Source organism: Cryptomeria japonica, chromosome 10 (genome assembly GCF_030272615.1).
Source record: "Cryptomeria japonica chromosome 10, Sugi_1.0, whole genome shotgun sequence".
NCBI lineage: Eukaryota > Viridiplantae > Streptophyta > Pinopsida > Cupressales > Cupressaceae > Cryptomeria > Cryptomeria japonica.
Genome location: NC_081414.1, coordinates 843,029,802 through 843,057,761, shown reverse-complemented (window position 1 = coordinate 843,057,761; position 27,960 = coordinate 843,029,802). Strand labels below are relative to the sequence as shown.

Genomic DNA, 27,960 nt, shown 5'->3' with positions numbered 1-27,960 from the left:
GGTGAGACCCAGCCCAGTAGGACTCCACCTAGTCGTTCATCCATCTTCTTGCATTCTAGGTAGTAGAGTAGGCTTCCTAAACCCTACATCTTTTGTCATTTGTTTGTCTTCCAGTTAGTTAATAGGACCTGTGATTCCAACAAATCAGACGTTTAGGTCATCGAGTGTAAGTCCCCTTGTGATTCCAGCAAAATCACATCATACCACAAAGAGCTTATCCATGAGTAGAGATCCTACATAACAGGAACCTTGAAGCTTCTCCGATTGATCCTTCTGCGATATCTTCAGCATTCAGGAGCTTTATTCAAGAGAGGATAAGGTACCTTTAGGTATTTTATTTTGTGTTTGGTCGTGCACAAAATACACATCAACACAACCCCATTGCTGATATGTTTAATGTGCAGCTTAGAGATGAGATAGATGAATCCATTGTCAAGTTCTTCTTTGCCAATGGTATTCCATTTCATGTTACACGGTCTCCTTATTATAGGGAGATGATTGCTATGGTGGCCAAGGGAGGACCATCTTATGTGCCACCAGGGGAGACGAAAATTAGGATCTAATCTTGGATAAATGCTATTCCAAGATCAATATTTTGATGGAGAAGATGAAGGCATGTTGGGTGGCATCGGGGTGCAGCATAGTTATGGATGGGTGGACGAACATTAGCCATCGTCCACTCATCAACGTCATGGTCACATGTGCAGAGGGCCCATACTTCCTTAGAGCAGTTGATTGTACAGGGCATCGTAAAGATGCTGATTTCTAGTTTCAGGTCCTCAGGGAGGCTATTGAGGAGGTTGGGCCACAAAATGTGGTCCAAGTAGTGACAGATGCAGCCCATGTGTGTAGAGCAGCAGGGAGACTCGTTGAGGCAGCCTATAGACACATTTGGTGGACCCCATGTTGTGTGCATGCCATGAACAATGCACTCAAGGACATGGGGAAGATAGACTGGATTAGAGGAGTGGTCACCGATGTGTGAGATGTGCAGATGTTTTTCTGCAACCACCACACTTCACATGCACTCTTTAGGACCTTCGCGAAGAAGTTCTTGAAACCAGTTGAGACTAGATATGCATCCTATTTCATTCTCTTGGAGAGAATGATTGAGTTGCAAGAGGCATTGCAACTCATGGTTATGACTAATGAGTGGAATAGGTGGGTTGAGGCCAAGAAAGAGCAAGGGAGAAGGGTGAAGGAGATAGTGAAGAGTGATGTGTTTTGGACTGATGCGAAATACATTGTCTCCATCATTTCTCCAGTATTCCAGGTGATCAGATATGGGGATGGGGATGCACCTAACCTTGGAGAGGTGTATGAGTGCATTGACTCTATGCTTGACGAGATGAGGGCTGCTGTGCAAGTGAAGGACCCCTCTTTAGCATTCTACAATGAGCAAATCTAGCCTATCATTCAGCCTAGATGGGACAAGTTGAACGCTCCTTTGCATATGGCTGCCTTTGCCTTGAATCCTAAGTGGTACAAGGCTAGACCGGGTAGACTGACACCGATTCAGGATGATGAGGTGAAGGCGGGTTTCTTTAGATGCATAGAGAAGATGTTTGATTCCAGAGATGCCGGCACAATGTGCACTGAGTGGGGAAGATTTGCTAGTCTTAGAGGTTATTCAGATGCGGCAAAGATGGATATAGACACTATGGCACAGGAGGACCCACTTTTATGGTGGAATTGTCATGGCCCGAAATCTTTGACCACCACTCTAGCCATCCGTCTGCTATCCCAGGTTTCCAGTTCTTCAGCTGTTGAGAGGAACTGGTCTACATATAGCTTCATCCACTCTCTTAAGAGGAACAAACTTACATCTAAGAGAGTAGAGAAGCTTGTGGTTGTACACAGTGCTTTGCGTCTCATGGACCACAAGACACTTGTGTACAAGGAGAGTCCAGCGACACGATGGGGTGTAGAGCTAGAGGAGCCTTCACAGATTGATGAGGATGATCCCACCGCTTCAGATGCAGGGCTAGTTGGTGTGAGCTTGAGGGACCTTGATCTTTAGGAGTCCAACAGTTCCAGTGAGGAGGAGTTCGTAGATGATTAGAGGCCTCCATTAGCTACATTTTGAGTTTTGTCATTTTGTCTTCGACTCTAGTCTCTTTTGTAATGCTATTGCTACACATATTTCGGTATTTGTATTTGGCTACTCATTGTAATGATGAATCATGTAATCATCTTTATTATTATAGACTTTGCAATGGCATCAGATATTCGTATTTTTGTTTTCCTTTTTCGATATTCATATGATAGAAATGAGAAATCTCCAATTTGATAATTCATTTGTCAAATTTTATTTAGCATTTAGCAATTAGTATTACTAATCTAAGTAATCTTGGTATTTCCTATAGTTTCATTTGAAATCTAATTCTTATACTGTTATACTGTTATACATCTTTTCAAAACTAGTTTTTCACGTACTATATGTATATGTATAAGTATATGAGCACCCCCCCCGTCGCCGTCCCCCCGCTGTCCCCAAATTTAGGCCCTTGGTCCCCCCGTCCCGGAAACGCGTCCCCGCATCCCCCGTCCCCCTGTCCCCAACGCCTGTGGAACACTGTTATATACATTATATTATAACATGATGTTAATTTGCTTGGTGCCATTGGTGTTAAACTATGATGCATTTAACTTGTCCTTTTGAAGCCGCTCAAATTATATGCAATAGATACTCTCTGTGGTAATCATTTGTCAAAGAAGTTGTTGGGTGATAAGAGCAAGATAAAGACCATTTGTTACATGGCTACAAGTTACTGTTTGATTGCTCTGTTCTACAGATGGAATATTTTTTTTTGATTGAGAAATTTGTAACCGAGATGACTTCAGTAAGTGAAAGCAGCTGATCGCTCTGAAGCTGTGCAAACTATTTTATGTCTTCAACAATTTTTTATATTTCATTGAGAAATTTAGTAGAAAGTCGTGAGCGCTACTGCTCATAATGAGGAAAACAAAGTAACATGTCAAGAAATTTCCCCTTGGAAAATGAAAGTTGTAGTATTTACATAACAACATTAAGCATGATGGAATCGAGAAGAATATAATTAATTTTATTGCTACATTATATAGCAGGAAATTCATTGTCTTCTCCATGTGCCTTGTCCTGTGATCATTTATGGCTATGGCTACGTAAATGAAACAGCATGTAATTGAAAAGGATAATTTTTTTTTCATTTCTACATCATTACTGCAGGAAGCTTATTGTCTTCTCCAAGAACTTCAACATGCAATCCATTATTTATGGCTATGTGCCTACTTTATATTTGTCTGCTTATATGACTTTAATGGTCTGATAACTTGATCAAACACTTGGTAATGTAAAACGTTTTTAAGTTAAGGTGCTGCTTTAGAATGCAAAGATATTTTTTTGTATAAATTGGTTGCTTGAAATAAAACTGAAAGCCACAAGTTTTACTTTTCGTAGTCAGAAGCTTATGGAGATTCAGCCCACGGGGGCAACACAGAAAAACACAAATAATGTTGTTGCTTATTGCATGTATTCCTCAAAATCTGTTGTCTTTTCAAAAAATCTGATAGTATTTCCTGTTGTTTCTGCTTCAACTATAGAGGGTTTGAGGTTTGTTTCTCCGAAATGTTCAATTAGTGATCTTTTTTTCTGTGATAGGTTAAGGTTCACTGCTGACTAATTTTAGCATCTATTTTGTTATATATTGAAGAAGCACCCAATTTCATATAAGCAAGAATACTTTGTCCAACAATTTGTTCAAGAAGTAGTCATAAAATACATTGCAATTAATTAACACATATATATGGTGGATTAGTTAGGATAAATTGCCGTGTGCCATTTTGTGTTGCCAAAAATATTTTATTGCATCATCCTAGTTTAACATTACAAGAAGATGGCATCGAAGGAATAATTGAAGTATGAGATGCTGTTTAGGTATGCTTCTTTAATAATGTAATGTCCCCACTTTGGAATAGAATTTAATAATAAATAATAATACAAATATTAAATAGAAAAGAATAAAGATAAAGTTAAAATTAAAATATAAAATAGTATAATTAAATATAGTTAAAATTTAATTAAGTTAATGAATGGTCAAAAGACATGGAAGGAAAAGCTGTAACTCCCTCAAGCATGGGATATAAAAGGGAGAGAGAACCTCATTTTGAGAAGGGGATAATTTGGGAATCAGAAGTGCAAATCTAATTTAAATAAGAAGTGCAGATCTGATTGTCAAAGGTTGTGTCCCTTTCAAAGGGCAGAAGTAATGAAGAGTTGCACAATTTCAAAGGGTGCTAATGGTGAAAGGGTGTGTCTCTTGCCAAAGGGCATCCTTAATGTAGAGGTGTGACCTCTCCCTCACATTGAGAGATTTAAAGGAAATGAGTCAAAAGCATCCACTAAGATGATCATCGATCAGATCAGATCAGAACTATTATTAAGTTATAGGAATTGGCAGTGTCCTAGTAGGGGACATTTCAAATAACTCATAAAGGTATGTCTTTTTAGAAAGGTTCAACAATTTGCCATTTATAGATCAAATGTTTTTTGCTTCTGTTTTGTATTTTACAGACAAGATTATTCTATCTGGTGTTGTTTCAACTTTCGAAGTGCTTGTGTGTATATGCAGAAATTGGCTTTTCTTTTTTGTTTTTGCGTTTGCAATATTCATTTACTTGTCTTTTGTGGTGATTACAAATTCGTTTTAATGCACAATATTTTGAAATTTGATGAAGATATTTTTTAGCAGGTTGATGGAAAGAAAAACAAGATATATGGGCAAAACCTCTGTTATTTGGCCAAGTTGTTTTTAGATCACAAAACACTCTACTATGACGTGGACTTGTTCCTTTTCTACATTCTTTGTGAATGTGATGATCGTGGATGTCATATGGTTGGATACTTTTCAAAGGTGAGTAGAGTACCTTTATTTGTTTTATGTTCAATTAGATGATTTTTCATGTGTTTAGAATCATAGATGATATGTTGTTTTGATTTCCTTGATGAATCCTTCATGTATTAGTGTCAGGCTGCTGTGTTTAATTTTTTGGCAGCTAATTTTAAACAAATTCAGTACAGGGTTAAATGTTTGTTAAAAACTAGATGGGCATACAAAACTGGTAGTAGAAGAAATCTAAGTAGTGTGAACAATGATTTTTTAAACTTTTGTGCACTACCATTTATCAGTGTTTCGCTGAATTTGGGGATGATGGGGGAACAACAAATGTTTTTCTGGGTTTTTGGGATGGCTTGCTACAACTATTAAAAGAATCAGAAAATGATTTCATTCTGCTCAACAACATTCTTGTGATGTCCCCAACTCAAACCATGAGGCTTAACAGTGCATTGGCTGCTATGTTACCGGGTTTGCCGGTTCTGGTCCGCACACCCGAACTGGTTTCGCCCTACGCATTCCAGCTGCCCTTTGCTGTTTTTCTTCTGCCATTCTGCAGTGTTCCATCTTCCAATTCAATTCTGAACTATCAATTGGCATTTGCTGCCCTTTGCTGTTTTTCTTCTGCCATTCTGCAGTGTTCCATCGTCCAATTCAATTCAGAACTATCAATTGGCATTGGCATTGATCAATGATGAAGAATCATACTATCAAATTTATTTAGTTTTATAATTTATGTATATTTCTTTAAATGTTTGTATATACATATACATATACATATATAGACAAACCCAAGCCCACAAACCCAAGGGCAATTTTTTTTTACATATACATATACATATACATATACATATACATATACAGACAAACCCAAGCCCACAAACCCAAGGGCAAATTTTTTTTTGCCTATACCCGCGAACCAGGTTCGTGTACCCAAACCCGGACTGGTAACTTAGATTGACTGTCCTTTCCTTGGATTACCTAAGATGATGAGGATGTAGAGCATCATTGCATAAGTTTGGATAAGTTGCATGTCTTTTTATGCAACTTAAGAGATTCCTAGCCTAAAGATTCAAGTTGTCCCCCTTTACATGTACTTTAAGTGATTTTGATAAGCATGTGACAAAAAGGCCAAGGGGGTGTGGTTTTTTAGGAGCCTATTTGCTGATTTTTAGGGTTTTAATGTGGAGCATTGGATTGAGTTGGTAGTGGATCAAGGGCTGAGGTTAAATCATCTTTTTGGGAGTTATTATATAACATTCTAGGGTTCTTTTAGGGCTCATTATGTTATCAGTCTTTTATCTATTTCTGTTGCAATCTTTGGCTCAAGGTCTGAAACTCTTGAGTATTCTAGTTTCGGAGAGACATATGGGCTCCTAGTCAGAAGGGTGTGTTTCGGTAGAAGGGCTTTTGTTGGTGATGTCCTAGCACATCATTTTCAAAGCTGCAATTCCTTTTTAGGTTTGGAGACCATTTTTTGAAGGTGAAATTTAAACACCAGGTTCAGATTTGGGTGACTACAGCAAGGTGTTTTCGTATTGCTAAGCTTCATTGTAGATAGCAACAAAGAGGACAAGTGGAAACAGGTTGAACAGACCTAGCTCTGATTTTTTAGGTGTTTTGGCAAGGACAGCTAGGGTTTGAAGACATTTGTGAGGTATTTGTGTTTAAATCTGCATACTGTTAATTGCCTTCATGTCAGAAAAATAAAAGTGCGTCATTGTGAATCATTTTTGAAGTTTCTGGGCATATTGAGAGGGAAATACTCATAAATTTATTAGCAGAAAAATTAGTTCAATAATCTGAAAGCAAATCTGAGTTTGTCGAAGAATTTCATATATGCAAATAAAAATTCAGAATTTTTTGTGCCTAATTTTTAGAGACGTTTTTTATTATTATCCCTATTTGGGGATAGTACAATACTCCCAGCTATCCTCTAGCTCGATATAGTTATCTCTTTGTCTCACATCTCCTATTCAAGGAGGAAGATATTCTGTATTTTCTTGTATACTGCTTGTCCTCTGTTCATTATCACTCTCCTATTTATAGGTATTCAGACTTGGAATGTTATGGCTAACTGCCATAAGCTGCTTGGCCATTGTAACTGTTATGGATAATACAAAATTTTCCTTATTTTTTGAAAAAATCTTACACTTTCTGTTTGTCAATATTCCCCAAGAGATTTGTGCTACTATGATCTCTCGTGTCACAATCTTCCTCATTGTTGTTAATATCTTCCATTACCATTGAACCTCTTTTTTGTGCACTTTTAATGACTTTGAGCTAAGCTTGAATGTTTCTCCAATTTATTAGCTAGATTTGCAATATTGGCTACTCGATTGTGTAAATGTTATTGCAATTTCCAATTTAATGAACAAGTTATATGCAAGATGGTGTATTTAAGATTTTGGTATTATGACTATGACAATAATATTGTTGTCTCTCTTTTGCTGCAGGTATGGAGGATTGTTGACGTGTATTTTGTACACGATCATACACAGAATAAAATACCATTAGGCATCTTATCCTCTCTTGAGAAAATAGTCTCTAACTGCTGAAGATCTGCAAAAAGGATCAGTTAGGTGGACTCCAAGGTTCTTTTAGTGGGGTCTCCACGTGTGGACAAGCTTTTTTAGTGGTATGATGTGATTTGCTGTTTCCTTCAAGGCGTCTTACGGATTCAATAGCTCGAAGATTTCACTAATCTAAAAAGGACTTTCAAAAAAAATGGAAAAGATAGGGCTTAAGAGATCTAATCTAGCCTAACCCTATGAACGACTTAGCATGAATGAGATTTGGCAAGACTCAACCAATTTCAATTTTGCCATGAGACAACAACTCAACTGAAATTAGTGCGATCTTCTAAGGTAATAATGATGTTCAATGCATCAAAGATCAAGGACACTACTACGAAGGTACATATCCTAGATACGAAAATGCTTGAAGGTTAAGGACTCAAGGTGTTTTCCAGTCGACCACGCAAGGCGTTCTTACAATCAGCAAGAAGCTAGTGGTTTGGATTGCGAATCCTACCAAATATCAAATCTCACACTTAGTCTTTCTAATTAACAAACTACTTTGATTGAGCGTGATTCAAGTACATCCAACAACCATGAAGATAACTCAAGGAACTTGCAACAAAACACCATAACTTCAATATTTTATTGATTTCCAAGTCATCATATACAACAATTGCTTGAACTTCTCTCTTCAAGACTCAATCTTGCTACAAAATAAAGATTGCTTACAATTCTAATCTCTCTATTTTGCTCTTAACTCTATTCTCTATTAACTGACTATTACAAATGAAATGAAAATGGGGGTATAAATAGCATCCCCAATTACAATGAAAGGTCCAGATCGAAAGCAAATCAACGGACAAGATCATGACACCTAAACCCTAATTAGGGTTTATTACAAATGACCTCCTTTTTACTGAACAATATTAAATACATAGCCAAATATTAAATTTGGCACGAAAATCTAGGAGGTATCAACCAATGAGAAATAAGATGTCATGTCATCTGTAACAACCTTTCATCTAGAATCTTATTCCCTTTCCAATTTTCCTTCTTAGCATATGCAATGAATTTTGTCACAATTCCTTCGATTTCTGTGATTGGAATCTCGGGAAGATTCTTGATACTCTCTTCTAAGTGGATAACTTGATCAAATGCATCTAGAAGAGCCGTGTCCCAAGTAGGTTCAAGTTCCTTTGTTCTATCAATCAGGAGCATGGTGGCATACATCTGATCATACTGCTCATCTGTAACATCTGCGTCCTTGCGAAAGATGATAGTGATTCTATCCTCAAACTCTTGTAAATCCACATCTGTCTCGACCTCGATCCTCCTGCCAAGAATGGTACGAAGTACCTCAAATACTCTGTCCTGGATCGGATTGATCACCTCCTCAACTTGACCACATCTAACGCTGATGTCCTCAAAGAGAACACTCTTTATATGGAGTAAGGTTGACCACTGAAACAAACTGTGAGAATCACCTTCTAAGATCCTCTCTTGTGCTAAAATTTTTCTAGATGTATGTCTTATAACTCTCAAGACAGGGATGACAACGTCCTTGGTATGGGCAAATGCAGCTACTGTTGCCATCAATCTGTGGATTATCTCAAGAACTTGGATAGCCTGATGGGTGATCTTCGACATCCTTGTAATAAACTCAATGGCCACCGTGTGAGATCTATCCATCCAATTACATGTACGCTGAACCATATTCCTGAATCTTTCTGCTTCGTTGATTGATTGAAGGGGCAATGCCTGCAATGGTGATCTAACTGGATCCTGACGTCCCAAAGGTTCATTGATGTGACTGAAATATGTTCTCCATGCACCGACCTCTCTCTCAAGCTTTCTATTCTTTTCTACTTCTTCCCTAAACTTATCCTTCAATGCCTCAAATGTGTCGGTGGCATCATCTAAAGTCTGCTCTGCTGTGGATGGTCCTAACTCAATAGTCTGTATATGATAGTCCTCTGCTAGGATCTCACCCTCATATTTGTCTGCTGCCGGTGTAGCTATCTGCAGTTTTCTAGATCCAGTCTCATCTCGAATCATCTTGGACATCTTTGTAGCCTTCTTCTTCTCCGTTGTCATATGTGAGCGTCCAACAAGGCTCTCTAGATCGATTGCACTGTCCTCGTCCTCAATTACGATCACCTTAGTCAATCTCTCCTTCAACCAGTCTGGGATATTTGATCTTGTCTCTTGAACTTGAATTTCTTTGTGTACTACTTCTTCTTGTCTGGGAGGAGATGTTACTTCATTATCATTATCTAAATCATAGTCTTGGAGAGATCCATCGGATGAAACATGCTGTGCCTGTTCTTCCTCCTGTCTATCATTCTGTACCATCGATTCCATGGATTCTTCCACTCGAACTGTTCTATCTTCTGGCCTGGAAGAAGTACCTGGTGTTTGATCTTTGTTAGCACCTTGCTTTTTCTTGGAAGGCTCTTTCTTTTCTGATCTTTCCTTTCTCTTTGAACCTCTCGGATGGAGATTGCCCTCACTGGCACATCGAAGGTTACCTTCACCTGAATTCCTAGGATTAGGATTGCCTTCACTAACACTGGCTCCACCTTCGGCTGGCTTTTCTTCCAAAGTAAAAGACATGGCTATGCCTTGTTCTCTCAACTTCTGATGTTGAATGTCTACCCATCTGCGAGTACAAGACAAGACTGGTGCCATCAAATCATCTAAATCCACGGCCTCGGGCTCATTCCAATTCAAACTAATTGTTTTACTTTCTCTATCATATGAAGATTGGATGTGCCTGCCGTTGTCCTGAGCTTGGTCGGCTACTCTGTAAATCTTACATTTCCTGATGAAATCCAAAGGCAATCTAGAATGTATTTTGCGTTTCACTTCAAGATCATCTAGGAGATTCATCATAAAATCTTCAATTTGGTATTCATGTCTAAATCTTCTACCGACTGTCTCTTCTAAATGTCCATGAGGATCAAAACTATTCCTCCAAGCAAAAGATAAAAAAGGATACAAGGCTAACTCCTTCTCTGCGTCATCCATGGCTGAGACATTGGGACATACCTCAACTGAGTTACCCAAAATAATAGGTACCTGAACTCCATTCTGATGTCTGTGTCTGAATGCCTTCACATATGCTGCCAACTGCCTTGTTACTTCAAGTAACACAATTCTATCTGTCGGGTACCTCGGCAGCATATATGGAGGTAAAGGACATCCATACACTCTAATGTAAGTGAACTTGGGAAACTGAATGAACCAAGCACCGTACCTCTTGATTAACTCCTGGGCATCCTGAGATAATCTGTTGTGAATCCCTCCTTGCAACGTCCTGGTGATGTTCATCGTGAAAGTATCATTGATTAACTTGTAGTTCTTCCCTGGTGGATGATGCAAGTAGGTATAGGATTCACAAACTCTGACCTCGCCGGGTCCTCTTCCAATCACTCCTCTGTGAGGTAGTCCTGCGTACTCAACGCTCCTGATTAAGGCATAAATGACGTATGAACTCATGTGGAAGGACTTAGTAGCCCTGAGTCTTCTCAACTGTACGTCTAAGCAATGGCTAATTATCCTAGCCCAATGTATTGTACCCTTCCCTTGAACAATCACCTGGATGAAATAAAACATCCATTTCTCAAAATAGAAGGCATGAGGTGCTCCTGTAACTCTGTTGAGTATGGTGATCAAATCTCTGTACTCCTCTTGGAAATCGATCCGGTGTGGTGTGTTCGGTACTTTGCTCAGACGGGGACGACTCTTGAGTAGCCAGTTCTTGTTGATTATGCTTAGACAAGCATCTGGATCATCATCGTACACTGATCTGGCTCCTTCAATGCTCTTGTATATCATGTCCCTGTGCTCTGGAAGATGAAAGGCTTCACTTATGGCCTCCTCTGAAAGGTACGCCAAAGTGTTTCCCTCATTGGACACAATTGTCCTGGACTGTGGATTGTAATGACGGGCACACTCGATCATCAACTCGTGGCACTGAATGGCTGGAGGAAAACCGGCCGCCTTAATGATGCCACTTTCTATTATTCTCCGGGCGACAGGTGATGGCTTGCCGATATAAGGGACCTCTCGGAACTTCTTCGTGCTAAAGTTCCCCAAGTTTGTATCTCCAATGTTGCTCCACTTGGACACGATCTTGGTCTCCACCTCTTCAGTCTTCTGATCTTCTTTCATGAGAGCCGAGCGACTGGTGGATGCTCCCGCCTTTGGGGTCGCCATACCTACACAACATTTCATTATAAGAAATAGATTTTGCAATAAATAACGTAGATAAGAGAGATAGATTTTAGGAAACCTCATGATAAGTCCCTAGAGTTATCATTTCCTAAAATACAACGATTGAGCTAAGAGATTTTCAAGGATCAAAATTTGAAATATGACGATGAATGAATAAAACAATAACAATAAAATCGCCATACCTCGATAGAGAGAGCTAACTCTAGAATGCAAAAACAAAATTTGCCTAGGCAAAATTGAGGTATAAATAATCTTCAATATGATCCCCTCAAGATTGACTTCGCCACCTCTGGATAGAATGTGATCTTCACTTATCGCCTTGGACGTGGTCTCAAATGGATCTTCAAATTCGCACAAATAAATCTCCAAGTCTTTAACAAATTCGCCTTAGGCGTGATCTTCAAATTCGCACCACCTTTGGTTTGGAATCGCACCACCTTTGATAGCTAAGCGCGCCACCCTTGGATGAATGAAACTCGCACCACCTTCGCACTATCCTTAAACACACTTAACACTTTCCTTTGTCTTCCTTGATTCGCATGTAGAGAGGTAAAAATGATTATGTGAAAACGAACATTTCACTCCCCTTATAAATAGCGCTCATACCCTTTCACCCCTTAGGCCGACTTGACAAATAAAACCATTTTTTAAATGATTTGCAATAAAATAACAAGGCCGACTTGCCTAATTGGGCGCTTCAAATCGATTTTTATATTAATTAAATAATTAATTATTAATGCCTTGCGCTTTTTTAAATGAGAATTTCGATTTTTAATAAAGGCAAAAAATAATTAATAAAAGATAACGCCATATTAAATGCTAAATAAAGATGGATTTTCAATTTTTTAATCGATTTAGCATTTAAGGAAATTTAAATTTGTTTGTTTGGCGCCAAAATTGGAAAACAAAGGGACGTACCTCATCGCTCTGGTCCCTTGGAGGGGGACAGGAGCGATTCACCATTTTGTCTTGACTTTTGCATTTCTTACGTCCAACTCCTTCATCTCCACGTTAAAAATCGATCACCTTGATGGTCCTTCGAATTCGATCGCCTTGTGTGCGCATATGGGTGTCTTTTAAGTGCACATCGCCCTGGTCCTTGTCCAAAGGACAGGAGCGATCCTCTTGTTTTCATGTCTATCTTGCATCTTTTAACTTCGATTTTTTATTGTGGGCGAATAGCATCCTTTGTTCGTGTCTTTTGCGCTTATTCCATTTGCTCGCATGAAGTTTTGAGTGTATTAAAGGGATCATCGCCCTTGTCCCTTGGAGAGGGACAGGAGCGATCCATGTCCTTTCCTTGACCTTGTCAACTTTGCACTTCGATCTTCATTGTAATGCCCTTCAAACGTCGTCCTTCACCTTACCTAACCTTGCTTCGCTTTGATCTTTGAAGGAACGTGCGTGCTTTTGATGATATCGCCCTGGTCCTTGTCCAAAGGACAGGAGCGATGTGAGGCTTTTACATTATTTGGCAATGTTTGGACGTTCAACACTTTTGCAAATTATCTTCAAACGATGCCTTGGACCATATGCTATCTTAAGGCGTCTTGACTTAGCTTGATCTTGAAGCAAAACAAGGAATCCAAAGCAAATCGCCCTGGTCCCTTGGAGAGGGACAGGAGCGATATAGTCTCCATGCTCAAAATAATGATCATTTCACGTTCAAAACTCTCGTTTATCATCCTTTTACCATACCATGGACCCTCTAAAACATTGCAATGTCTTGTCCTTACGTAAATTTTGCATGAAATGGCCAATGCATCTAACATCGCCTTGGTCCCTTCCTAAGGGACAGGAGCGATCTATGTTATAGGGTGTCAATTTCTTCATTTTAACGTCCTTTGAGTGTTTGCGCATGATGAAGACGCCTTGAAATGTCCCTCGCCACCTTGTCTTGACTTGTGTCGACCTTGAACTTCGGAGGAACGACCTTGAACTTGAGAGGGACGTATCTTCACCATTGTATCGCCCTGGTCCCTTGGAGAGGGACAGGAGCGATCCTTCCTTTGTGGCCTTCATCTTACTTTGCCAGGTTCCAAGTTTATATTCAACGGATTCGTCCCTCTTCACCCCATTCGTCCATGCCTTGACATTGTTTGGAATTTTGCAAAAAAGAGGTAATTATATCAAAAATCGCTCTGGTCCCTTCCTGAGGGACAGGAGCGAACTAGGCATTTAGCACTGTTATGGGCGTCCCAAAAATCTTCAATTTATATTCAATGCGTTCATCTCATGTTCTCCTTCGTTTTTGAACGTAAACTTGCCTTGACCCTTGTCTGGATTTTGCAAAATGGAGGAAATCGCTCTGGTCCCTGGGAGAGGGACGAGAGCTACAAGGTACCTCGCCCTGGTCCCTTGGAGAGGGACAGGAGCGATTTAGTCGATATAGGTCATTTTCCTTCATTTTTTGCATCTCAAATTATATTCATTTGGCAAAGTATCTTCCTTCGGACGTCCTCCAATTGCTGAGTCATCAAAATCTTGCATGGACATGGCGAAATTTGAATTGTAGCTCCGGTCCTTCACTGAGGGACAGGAGCGATTTTCTTCCTGGAGGCCTTTCTGTGCTCATGAAAATCTTCAATTTATATTCAATGGAAAGACCTTGTCGTTCTCCATCACTTCAAACGTAAACTTCGTCTGGACTCTGCAAGGACAATGAGATATTTGAAATTGAGCTCCCGTCCTTCACTGAGGGACAGGAGCGATTTTGCTCCTACAGGCCAAAATAACAAGATTTTTCACATTTTAACACTTCACGAGGCGAAAACAAATCAATTCCAATGCCCAGGATCAAACTTCAAAAAAGTCAAAATTTGGTCAAAATATTCAATCAGACAAAAATTCACATTGACGGTCATCATTTAAACAAGTTTAAGTTCTGCATGAACATTCCAATTGAAAATTAGACCATTTTGGCGAAATCATTGCATTCAAAATTTGCATTCTAGAAAAGAAAGCTCAAAAGCTCTCAAAAATGACTGGATTTTGGCTTGAAAAGGCAAGATTTAAAACCCTAAGGCTTAGGCCTAAATCCAGACAACTAACGGACTAACAAAACCCTAAAAACGAAAGCGAACACGAACAAAAAACAAGCAAAAAGAGGGGGTCCCCATTTGCGATGGGGCGATGTGTGAAATGGTCACAACATCTGGCGACACCACTGAGAAATGTTGCAAAACATTTGGGAATCAATCTTTCTAAAGGAAAACTCAGAAAACCTCCCTCAACAAATCCAGGAGTTAAGAAACACTTACAAGAAGAGACCATCATATTGAGACAAAGTATTAAGTCCACAGTTACCCATGTGTGTGCAAATGCGTTAATTCCCCTCAACAAGACAATCATGATCTCCAAGTTCCCCTGTGATAAGCTACATAGTTCGTCTAAACTCCAAAAGCACCCTGGATAGAGCCTCGCTGCCAGTCAGACGTCCATAGTCCCGACGAGGTTATCGCCGCAAGCTCACGAACATTGCTCCATTGCCAGTCAGGCGTCTATAGCCCCGATGGAGTTACTCGCATATTCCCTTTAGCCAATTTGATATTTCCTTTTAGCTCATTTCTTTTCTTTTGATTTTTCTCATTTTTTTAACTTTTCTTTTGATATTGCTTTTCAGTTCTGTCAATTCTTTGGCTTGTGAGTAACGAAACTCACTAGGGTTGGAGGATTGCGGTGGCGCTGAAGCTAGACTTTAGATTTTTCACTGATCACAGCTTCGCCTGTAAACCATAATGACTCGGAGATTATAAGTGTGTGAAATATAATAACTGGAGGACAAAAATACGTGAGTTCAATAAGCTAATCTACTTCAATGCAAATATGTCCTGACTCAAAGCTTCATTAAAAGAAACTCCCTCAGTAATTCCAAAAGACCTCATGATTTCCCAAATGCATCCAACAATCCAGCAGGAAGTCAGAGCGTTATATAACAAAATCACCCAATGTCAAATGTATACCCCTCAGGACAAAAACAACTAACCTAAAAAAAAACAAAAGCACCTAAACTAAGAAAAACAAAAGGCAAACCAACGCGAGAAAAACAAACAAACGGAAAACGACGAAAGCAAACTAAACTAGCTATGTACAAGGGAAGGCCTTGGCATTTTAGGATTGGAAATAGTGTTTGAGATATCTCCCATTGACAGGCAACGGAATGTCCTCTCCAGTTAAAGTCTGCAACCTAAATGCATTTTCTCCCAATATCTCTGAAATTTGATAAGGACCTTTCCAAAGCTTATCAAACTTATCATGTTCTCCTCTTTTCTCATGCGCTTTGTCCCAATACAGGACGAGATCCGAAATTCGGAACGCCTTGACTCTTGCTTGTCGATCAAACCATCTCTTCACCACTCCTTGATGTTTAGCGAAGTTATCTAGTGCTTGATCTCTTTTCTCTTCTAGGTTCATCAATTGTGTCAACCTGGCTTGTACCGCATCAGTGTCTTCCATGTACTCCTGAATAAATCTCAAGGTTGGAATCCTGAGTTGCATAGGGAAGACTGGGTCTTGGCCATAGACTAGGAAATAAGGCGAAATGCCTAATGCGTTCTTTGTTCTGATTCTGTCTGCCCATAAAGCAAATCTCAGCTGGGTGTGCCATTCTCTGGGGCTTCTCTCTAATAATTTCTTGATAACACTGAGCAAATTTTTGTTTGTGGATTCCGCTAATCCATTACCCTGAGGATAATAATTTGATGAAAACTTGAGGGTTATCCCGTATTCAAAAGCCCAATTTGAGAATCTCAATGATGTGAATGCCGATCCATTGTCGCAAACCAACGCATAGGGACATCCAAACCTCGTGATTATGTTCTCTTCTAGAAACTTGATTACAACTTCAGTAGAACAAACCTTAAGTGCCTGTGCCTCTGACCATCTGGTACAATAATCTGTAGCTGTAATGATGTACTTGTGTTGTGCTGAGGATGCGGGGTTGATAACACCAATAAAGTCCATTCCCCATTTCGCAAATGGTCTGGCTTCAATCACGGGATTCAGTGGCATGGCAGGATTTCTCTCTCTTATAGCTGCGACTTGACATGTGTGGCAAGTCTTAATGTGATTGAATGTATCTTTAAAAAGCGTAGGCCAGTAATATCCTGCTCTTAGGATCTGGTGAGCTGTGGCGAGGTTGGCTCCATGTCCGGTTCCAAACTTAGAATGGAAATGTTCAATTATCTGCTTTGCTTCGTCTTTGCCAACACACCTCAGGTATACTCCTTCATAATTTTTCCGGTATAGAACAGATCCTTGAAGCACGTAATGTTGACACTTTAACCTTAATGCTCTCTTTTGTGTAGGTGTCATCTGAGCAGGACATCTGTGATTAAGCAAATATGTCGCAATGTCTTTATACCATTCATCAGGTGTGACATCTTCTAATTCATAAATTTGTTGGACTAATCCTGGCCCATCTATCGCTAATGTCTGTGCCAAAGCTTGTCCTCGGACAAGTTTCATGGGTTGTATCTCAATATCAAATTCTTGGATGATGGCGACCCACTTTCCTCTTCTCTCTCCTAATTCATTTTGCATGAGAAGAGTCTTGACTGCCGCATCAGGTACTATTGCATAAATCTTGGCTCTCAGGAGGTAATGTCTGAATTTTTTAACTGCCTTTACTAATGCGTATGCTTGCTTTTCAACATTTGGATACCTCAATTCTGCATCTTTCAGCGGGGTGCTCATGAAAGCAATGGGATTTTCATCCCTCTCTTCACTTCTTTGGGTGAGAATGGCGGCACAAGTGTATTCGGAAGCGAAGGAATATAAATAAAATGGTTTGAGATAATCAGGACTAATCAAGACTGGCGCCTCCATGATGGCGGTCTTTATTTCTTCAAATGCCCTTCTGGCTTGTGGAGTCCACTCAACCTTTGCATCTTTCTTTAACATTTCATTCAATGGTCTGACAATCTCGGCAAATCCGGTAATGAATTTTCGGACGAAGTTGATTTTGCCGAAAAATGATTTGAGCTCTTTCTTGCTTGCTGGCAAATTGATAGTAGATATGGCCCTCACCCTTTCAGGATCAATAGATATTCCTTTCTCTGAGATGACATGTCCTAAAAGCTTTCCTTCTGTGACTCCAAATATGCATTTCTTCGGATTAAGGGAGACACCGTATCTTCTACATCTTTGGAAGACTCTTCTCAAATCGTCCACATGATCTTCTCTCTGCCTAGAGAAAACTGTGATATCATCCATATATATAATAATGCTTTTACCAATTAAATCTCTGAAAGCGATATCCATAGCTCTCTGGAATGTGGCCCCGGCGTTTATGAGTCCAAAAGGCATTCTCTTATAGGCAAATGTTCCCCATTTGGTGGTGAAAGCAGTCTTTATTCGATCTTCAGGTTCGACTAGGACTTGATTGTATCCTGAATATCCGTCTAGGAAGGACATCATCTGCGATCCATTGACGATCTGCAGTACTTCATCTAATGATGGGAGCGGATAGTTATCTTTCTCTGACGCTCTATTAAGATTTCTGAAATCCACACACAATCTGATCTCTCCATTTTTCTTTCTAACAGGTACCAGGTTGGCGACCCACGTCGAGTGTCTTACTGGGAAGATGATTTTAGCTGTGAGTAACTTCTTCACTTCTTGGTATATCAGCGGTTCTAACAAAGGATTGACGGGTCTTTGTCTTTGCCTGAATGGCTTGCTTCCTGGCTTCAACGGGATTGTGTGAGTGATAATCGCAGTGTCGTAGGTCTTGAGATCTTCATAGCTCCATGCAATGACATCTGGGAAGTCCCTCATGTTTTTTAGGATTCCATCTTTTTCAGTCGCTGTGCAGGACTTTCCAATGAAAACATTCTTAACTTGTGTCTCGTCACCTAGATTGATCGCGTCGCACATATTGCCTTCTATACTGTGATTCTTCTTTTCTTTCAACTTGTCAGGATCGAAAATCCTTTCTAATTCAACCATTCCTTTCGGAATAGTGTTTGTCTTTAAGTTCAGGACTCCTTCGGCATCGAACTCAGCTTCACCCACTTCATCTTCATCTATGATCTGTGTTAAGAAAACGTCTGTGCTGGTTAGGAAGTCTAGAATGTGCTTGTCGTCTTCGAAAACTTGGAAATTGGTAATGTTATCTGGGACTGAAGGGACTGATATTAACTCGATGGTAAACTTCTTTAACCCTTCCATCGCTAATGGAATCAATGAGCTCGCAGCCTGTGCAAGTGAATTGGCCACTTGATTTTGATGTCTATAAATTGAATTGATATTGAAAGCTTCAAAACTTTCAATCAGATCCCAGACTCGATTTCTATACTTAGTTAGCCTTTTGTCATGGCAGACATATTGCTTCCTGATTTGTCTTATTGCGATTTCTGAGTCTCCGTATACTTGCAGTATCTTTGCCCCCTTTTGGATGGCTAAAAGTAATCCATGAACCAAAGATTCATACTCTGCTACGTTGTTGGTGCAAGGGAACTGCAATCTGTGAGCGGCAAGGTATGTTTCTCCTTTAGGACTAATTAATTCATATCCGGCTCCGGATCCTTGTTTGGACTTAGATCCGTCGAACCTTAGTGTCCATATCTGATTTTCTTGATTGTCTGTTTCTGGACTTTCATGACTTTCATCTGTTGCATCGGACGAAACTTCATCTTCTACAGAACTTTCGGTGTCTGTAGAGCTTTCATTCTCTGAGTCTTGAGCTTCCTCTACAATTAGTGTCTGCGGGATTCTTTTGTTTACTTGCTCCAATGCGGTCTGGCATAAAGCACAAGATAATTCCGAGTGGACGGCATTGTGAATTCTACACCAATTCGGAAGGAGCAACTCTCGAACAGATGCTCTATTGCCAAGTTGTACACTTTGCTGGATGTTTCTTTGTACAAACCTTCTGAAGTTTTCAAACATCCCTTCGTCCTCTTGGTCGGATCCTTGATCGCTTTCAATGACGATCTCAGTTGACTCCATGACCTCTTGTTGGGTATCTTCATCTTGTATGTCTTGTATCATTAAGATCTCTTCTACTTTTGGTTTATATGTTCCTAGGTCGGATTCTAAAAATAGAACTTCGTTGTCTTCTCCATATTCAGTTATCATCAATCTCAACCTTGGGGTGCTATCAATCTTAATCTGGTTCGGGACTCCTCTCCATGGTAGCCACATGTGTGCGAAATCGGTCGATACATATCCATTCAACTTTCGGGACCAATCTCGACTCAGGAGCATTCCATATGAATCTGGAATATCCACTACTGATATATCTATAAAATTCTGGATCCTTGGATCTGCGGCCAATTGCATGTGAATGTTGTTCAATTCTCCCATGACTGGAACTTCTGTCTTGTCAAGCTGAGTGACTTTTCTCTTGGTAGGTGCGGGAGTTATTCCCAGTCTTTGACAAACGGCTAAAGGCATGACATTGCTTGAGGCTCCGGAATCATAAAGGCAATTGTGTAATAGCTTTCCAAATATTCTGACTGATAACAGGAACGGGGCTGGTTCGTCCTTTCCTTGAGAAGGCACTGAATTTCCTTCACTTGATTCTTGATGTTTAACTTGATTAATCTTCGAGTAATCTTCCTTCGCTAGGCTCTCCTCTTTCGAGTGACTGGCTTGGTTTGCAGATTTTCCTTTTTTAACCACATCTTTCTTGATTGCAACCTCCTTTTCGGGAAGAACCAAGTTAGTAGTGAGGTTCTCTTTGACTGTAGGCTGAGCTTTCTTTGCTTCGCCTCTTTTGAGTAATACTTTTCCTTCCAACATATCTTCCTTTTTAGCTGGGAAGGTTATAGTTTGAACCATGCATTCGTTTTGCTCGGGTTGTTCTTGAGAATCGGCTTCCTCTTGAGTCACATTGATAGTGGCTTGAACATTTGACCTTGTTGCACTAGGTTCACTCAAACTATTGATCACTGCCTCTTTAATTTCAGACACTTTGAGCAACTCGTAGAGTGGTAAACTTACTTTGACTTTCTTGAGTTCATCTAACACCAAGGCGGCCAATCTTTTTATTTCATTTCCCGCAGGAGGTGAAATATTTCTTCTTTGTCTGTATTCTTGAGTGTTTTGTGGATATTCAGGGACGTTGCTAGCTTGGGGATCCGGTGGAGTTGAAAAATTGTTTGGAGGAATCGATGTTGTCAATGGTTCGGGATTTCTCTGATTCCTGTGATAAACTCTTTGGTTTGCACCTCCTGACGATTGGTGGAATACTTCCTTGATTCCTTCTACTAAAACACTGTCGTTCAATGGTGGGAAATAGTATTCTGAATCCTCTATAGGTCCATTTGCAGATGCTGGCGGAAACTGAGATCCTGGTGGTAACATCGGTCCATTGGCCGATTCTGGAGGAAATCTCCCATTTTGTTCTTGACTAATTTCTTCTTGTGAATATCTGCAGGTTTCAACGATCATGGCTTGACCATACTGCGTGGTTGGAACAATTTCATACCCTGTGGTGGGAGGATTTTCAGGTGGATTGGTGGTACGCATCTCTTGTTGGAAAATATCGGCCGCAATTTTAAACTCAGGACATTGCAACTCGGAATGTTGGTTCGTGTTGTGGAGTCTACACCAACTAGACAAGGCTGCTTCGGCTAAAAACACTTTGCCCGAAGAGGGGTTCTCTTGACTTTGCGCATTTGGTGGATTGTCCAAGGGCGTCACCACATTTCCATTGTTGGGAGCTGTATTCCATGGTCTTCTTTGGAAACCTTGATTGTTATTTCCTTGATAATTGTTTCTGAATCCTGGATTATTATTCCCTTGGAAATTCTGATTGTTCGCGTGTTGGCCATGGTTGGCCCTCTGCATGCTCTGGAGTTGATTATTCTGGTTCCTCAAATGGGTGACCTCAGTTGATAACTTCTTGACTTGCTCAATCAGCTCTTTCATTTCATCTTTCTCTTCTTGTGTCCTTGACGAATTTGTAGCATTTTGCAGGTACACAGGTTGAGCGGGTGGGGCTTGAGAAATTGGAGCTCCTGGGTGAAGGACCAACTGATTCGCTGGCTGTACGTTGGGATATGTCGCTTGCGGAATTGGATTCATGACTGGAGTTTGGTTGGCCAAAGCCGTGCCAACTGCTTGCATCTGGTTAGGTGCTGCGACGGACCCCATGTGTAGTAGTGGTCCAGTGATGTTTTGTCCCATGTGCTTACTCACTTCAATGGCTCTTGTGTATGCCGCATTTAGATCATTCGGAGCTGGATGTGTCCTTACGAACATAGCTGTGAGATGATCTAAGGCTCCATAGTAAATTTCCCTTGGATCTGCAATAAGATAAGGAGGACGTAGCATTGTGTAGGCTCGGTGAAATCTGTCGTTGAAGGAAGTAATAGGTTCATGCTCTCTCCTTCGAACCTCAACAAACTGTCTATATAACTCCGCTGGTGTAGTTGGGATGCCAAATTTAGCAATGAATGCATCTTTCATCGCGTCCCAAGTCCTGATGGACCCTGTAGGCAAATGAATAAACCAAAAGTATGCCTCTTCTCCCAATGAGTAGGGAAAAAGCCTACATGCCACATCTCCATATTCAATTTGTCTGTTTCGAAGAAGGTCCTCGAACATCTTGATGTGATCTTCTGCCGTGCGATGGAAATCACTAACATTAAACTTGGAACAAAAGTGTTCTGGATTCTTCGGCATATCATGATAAACTGCAAATTCCAACGGTGATGGATTGTTGACTAGCCACGTCGCACCATTGAGTACATGAGGAGGAGGAGGTGGTGGTGGAGCACGATGAGCCATTGTATTCCTTGAACTTGAACTTGATGAACTAGCTTGGCTCTTTGTTTGTGAAATTGCTTGGATACTAGATTGGATCGCCGCTTGGACTTGTTCTTGGAGAACTTGTGATGACTCAGGAGATCCTTCCAATCTTAGTTCGAACTCTTTGGGAGTGTCCTCTCTTTTAACTCGCTTTGCTTTGGAAGTAAACTGAAGTTCACTTAGATCCTTGATGCCTGGTGTGGACCTCAACAATCTTTGATGTTTCTCGGGCGAGAAAGAACCAATGCGATCCAGCGTGAAGTCTTGCAAGGATTATTGTGGATTCCTCTGATTGCGAAGATTCCTAGCTATGACCCTTTGATGTTCTTCGGCTATATCTTCCTCTTGCTCTAAGATGATTCTAACTCTGTTATATTCGACTTGGCTTCTCCTTGCGTTCCAAGCTACTTGATTCAATTGGGAAATGATGTCTTCCTGGGTATTGCCTATTTGCAAATTGGGTTGCACCACCTGATTCAGTCCTTCATCTGGCAACACCATCGTACTTCATGATCATGTTCGCAATGTTTTTCTCTTTTCAAAATCTTCGGACTTCGAACTTTGAAACTAAAGAAGCCCTCCTTCTAGCGCCAATTCTGTTGACGTGTATTTTGTACACGATCATACACAGAATAAAATACCATTAGGCATCTTATCCTCTCTTGAGAAAATAGTCTCTAACTGCTGAAGATCTGCAAAAAGGATCAGTTAGGTGGACTCCAAGGTTCTTTTAGTGGGGTCTCCACGTGTGGACAAGCTTTTTTAGTGGTATGATGTGATTTGCTGTTTCCTTCAAGGCGTCTTACGGATTCAATAGCTCGAAGATTTCACTAATCTAAAAAGGACTTTCAAAAAAAATGGAAAAGATAGGGCTTAAGAGATCTAATCTAGCCTAACCCTATGAACGACTTAGCATGAATGAGATTTGGCAAGACTCAACCAATTTCAATTTTGCCATGAGACAACAACTCAACTGAAATTAGTGCGATCTTCTAAGGTAATAATGATGTTCAATGCATCAAAGATCAAGGACACTACTACGAAGGTACATATCCTAGATACGAAAATGCTTGAAGGTTAAGGACTCAAGGTGTTTTCCAGTCGACCACGCAAGGCGTTCTTACAATCAGCAAGAAGCTAGTGGTTTGGATTGCGAATCCTACCAAATATCAAATCTCACACTTAGTCTTTCTAATTAACAAACTACTTTGATTGAGCGTGATTCAAGTACATCCAACAACCATGAAGATAACTCAAGGAACTTGCAACAAAACACCATAACTTCAATATTTTATTGATTTCCAAGTCATCATATACAACAATTGCTTGAACTTCTCTCTTCAAGACTCAATCTTGCTACAAAATAAAGATTGCTTACAATTCTAATCTCTCTATTTTGCTCTTAACTCTATTCTCTATTAACTGACTATTACAAATGAAATGAAAATGGGGGTATAAATAGCATCCCCAATTACAATGAAAGGTCCAGATCGAAAGCAAATCAACGGACAAGATCATGACACCTAAACCCTAATTAGGGTTTATTACAAATGACCTCCTTTTTACTGAACAATATTAAATACATAGCCAAATATTAAATTTGGCACGAAAATCTAGGAGGTATCAACCAATGAGAAATAAGATGTCATGTCATCTGTAACAACCTTTCATCTAGAATCTTATTCCCTTTCCAATTTTCCTTCTTAGCATATGCAATGAATTTTGTCACAATTCCTTCGATTTCTGTGATTGGAATCTCGGGAAGATTCTTGATACTCTCTTCTAAGTGGATAACTTGATCAAATGCATCTAGAAGAGCCGTGTCCCAAGTAGGTTCAAGTTCCTTTGTTCTATCAATCAGGAGCATGGTGGCATACATCTGATCATACTGCTCATCTGTAACATCTGCGTCCTTGCGAAAGATGATAGTGATTCTATCCTCAAACTCTTGTAAATCCACATCTGTCTCGACCTCGATCCTCCTGCCAAGAATGGTACGAAGTACCTCAAATACTCTGTCCTGGATCGGATTGATCACCTCCTCAACTTGACCACATCTAACGCTGATGTCCTCAAAGAGAACACTCTTTATATGGAGTAAGGTTGACCACTGAAACAAACTGTGAGAATCACCTTCTAAGATCCTCTCTTGTGCTAAAATTTTTCTAGATGTATGTCTTATAACTCTCAAGACAGGGATGACAACGTCCTTGGTATGGGCAAATGCAGCTACTGTTGCCATCAATCTGTGGATTATCTCAAGAACTTGGATAGCCTGATGGGTGATCTTCGACATCCTTGTAATAAACTCAATGGCCACCGTGTGAGATCTATCCATCCAATTACATGTACGCTGAACCATATTCCTGAATCTTTCTGCTTCGTTGATTGATTGAAGGGGCAATGCCTGCAATGGTGATCTAACTGGATCCTGACGTCCCAAAGGTTCATTGATGTGACTGAAATATGTTCTCCATGCACCGACCTCTCTCTCAAGCTTTCTATTCTTTTCTACTTCTTCCCTAAACTTATCCTTCAATGCCTCAAATGTGTCGGTGGCATCATCTAAAGTCTGCTCTGCTGTGGATGGTCCTAACTCAATAGTCTGTATATGATAGTCCTCTGCTAGGATCTCACCCTCATATTTGTCTGCTGCCGGTGTAGCTATCTGCAGTTTTCTAGATCCAGTCTCATCTCGAATCATCTTGGACATCTTTGTAGCCTTCTTCTTCTCCGTTGTCATATGTGAGCGTCCAACAAGGCTCTCTAGATCGATTGCACTGTCCTCGTCCTCAATTACGATCACCTTAGTCAATCTCTCCTTCAACCAGTCTGGGATATTTGATCTTGTCTCTTGAACTTGAATTTCTTTGTGTACTACTTCTTCTTGTCTGGGAGGAGATGTTACTTCATTATCATTATCTAAATCATAGTCTTGGAGAGATCCATCGGATGAAACATGCTGTGCCTGTTCTTCCTCCTGTCTATCATTCTGTACCATCGATTCCATGGATTCTTCCACTCGAACTGTTCTATCTTCTGGCCTGGAAGAAGTACCTGGTGTTTGATCTTTGTTAGCACCTTGCTTTTTCTTGGAAGGCTCTTTCTTTTCTGATCTTTCCTTTCTCTTTGAACCTCTCGGATGGAGATTGCCCTCACTGGCACATCGAAGGTTACCTTCACCTGAATTCCTAGGATTAGGATTGCCTTCACTAACACTGGCTCCACCTTCGGCTGGCTTTTCTTCCAAAGTAAAAGACATGGCTATGCCTTGTTCTCTCAACTTCTGATGTTGAATGTCTACCCATCTGCGAGTACAAGACAAGACTGGTGCCATCAAATCATCTAAATCCACGGCCTCGGGCTCATTCCAATTCAAACTAATTGTTTTACTTTCTCTATCATATGAAGATTGGATGTGCCTGCCGTTGTCCTGAGCTTGGTCGGCTACTCTGTAAATCTTACATTTCCTGATGAAATCCAAAGGCAATCTAGAATGTATTTTGCGTTTCACTTCAAGATCATCTAGGAGATTCATCATAAAATCTTCAATTTGGTATTCATGTCTAAATCTTCTACCGACTGTCTCTTCTAAATGTCCATGAGGATCAAAACTATTCCTCCAAGCAAAAGATAAAAAAGGATACAAGGCTAACTCCTTCTCTGCGTCATCCATGGCTGAGACATTGGGACATACCTCAACTGAGTTACCCAAAATAATAGGTACCTGAACTCCATTCTGATGTCTGTGTCTGAATGCCTTCACATATGCTGCCAACTGCCTTGTTACTTCAAGTAACACAATTCTATCTGTCGGGTACCTCGGCAGCATATATGGAGGTAAAGGACATCCATACACTCTAATGTAAGTGAACTTGGGAAACTGAATGAACCAAGCACCGTACCTCTTGATTAACTCCTGGGCATCCTGAGATAATCTGTTGTGAATCCCTCCTTGCAACGTCCTGGTGATGTTCATCGTGAAAGTATCATTGATTAACTTGTAGTTCTTCCCTGGTGGATGATGCAAGTAGGTATAGGATTCACAAACTCTGACCTCGCCGGGTCCTCTTCCAATCACTCCTCTGTGAGGTAGTCCTGCGTACTCAACGCTCCTGATTAAGGCATAAATGACGTATGAACTCATGTGGAAGGACTTAGTAGCCCTGAGTCTTCTCAACTGTACGTCTAAGCAATGGCTAATTATCCTAGCCCAATGTATTGTACCCTTCCCTTGAACAATCACCTGGATGAAATAAAACATCCATTTCTCAAAATAGAAGGCATGAGGTGCTCCTGTAACTCTGTTGAGTATGGTGATCAAATCTCTGTACTCCTCTTGGAAATCGATCCGGTGTGGTGTGTTCGGTACTTTGCTCAGACGGGGACGACTCTTGAGTAGCCAGTTCTTGTTGATTATGCTTAGACAAGCATCTGGATCATCATCGTACACTGATCTGGCTCCTTCAATGCTCTTGTATATCATGTCCCTGTGCTCTGGAAGATGAAAGGCTTCACTTATGGCCTCCTCTGAAAGGTACGCCAAAGTGTTTCCCTCATTGGACACAATTGTCCTGGACTGTGGATTGTAATGACGGGCACACTCGATCATCAACTCGTGGCACTGAATGGCTGGAGGAAAACCGGCCGCCTTAATGATGCCACTTTCTATTATTCTCCGGGCGACAGGTGATGGCTTGCCGATATAAGGGACCTCTCGGAACTTCTTCGTGCTAAAGTTCCCCAAGTTTGTATCTCCAATGTTGCTCCACTTGGACACGATCTTGGTCTCCACCTCTTCAGTCTTCTGATCTTCTTTCATGAGAGCCGAGCGACTGGTGGATGCTCCCGCCTTTGGGGTCGCCATACCTACACAACATTTCATTATAAGAAATAGATTTTGCAATAAATAACGTAGATAAGAGAGATAGATTTTAGGAAACCTCATGATAAGTCCCTAGAGTTATCATTTCCTAAAATACAACGATTGAGCTAAGAGATTTTCAAGGATCAAAATTTGAAATATGACGATGAATGAATAAAACAATAACAATAAAATCGCCATACCTCGATAGAGAGAGCTAACTCTAGAATGCAAAAACAAAATTTGCCTAGGCAAAATTGAGGTATAAATAATCTTCAATATGATCCCCTCAAGATTGACTTCGCCACCTCTGGATAGAATGTGATCTTCACTTATCGCCTTGGACGTGGTCTCAAATGGATCTTCAAATTCGCACAAATAAATCTCCAAGTCTTTAACAAATTCGCCTTAGGCGTGATCTTCAAATTCGCACCACCTTTGGTTTGGAATCGCACCACCTTTGATAGCTAAGCGCGCCACCCTTGGATGAATGAAACTCGCACCACCTTCGCACTATCCTTAAACACACTTAACACTTTCCTTTGTCTTCCTTGATTCGCATGTAGAGAGGTAAAAATGATTATGTGAAAACGAACATTTCACTCCCCTTATAAATAGCGCTCATACCCTTTCACCCCTTAGGCCGACTTGACAAATAAAACCATTTTTTAAATGATTTGCAATAAAATAACAAGGCCGACTTGCCTAA

General features: G+C 40.4%; 1 protein-coding gene across 1 annotated transcript in view; it reads left to right on the top strand.

The window, feature by feature from the left end:
* LOC131053399 (histone acetyltransferase of the MYST family 1) overlaps positions 1–27,960 on the top strand; it is a 76,919-nt gene that overhangs the window by 28,848 nt on the left and 20,111 nt on the right. Inside the window, exon 6 of the mRNA XM_057988006.2 lies at positions 4,731–4,892. Within this exon, the coding sequence (XP_057843989.1) occupies positions 4,731–4,892 (162 nt within the window). The remainder of the gene's footprint in view (positions 1–4,730; positions 4,893–27,960) is intronic.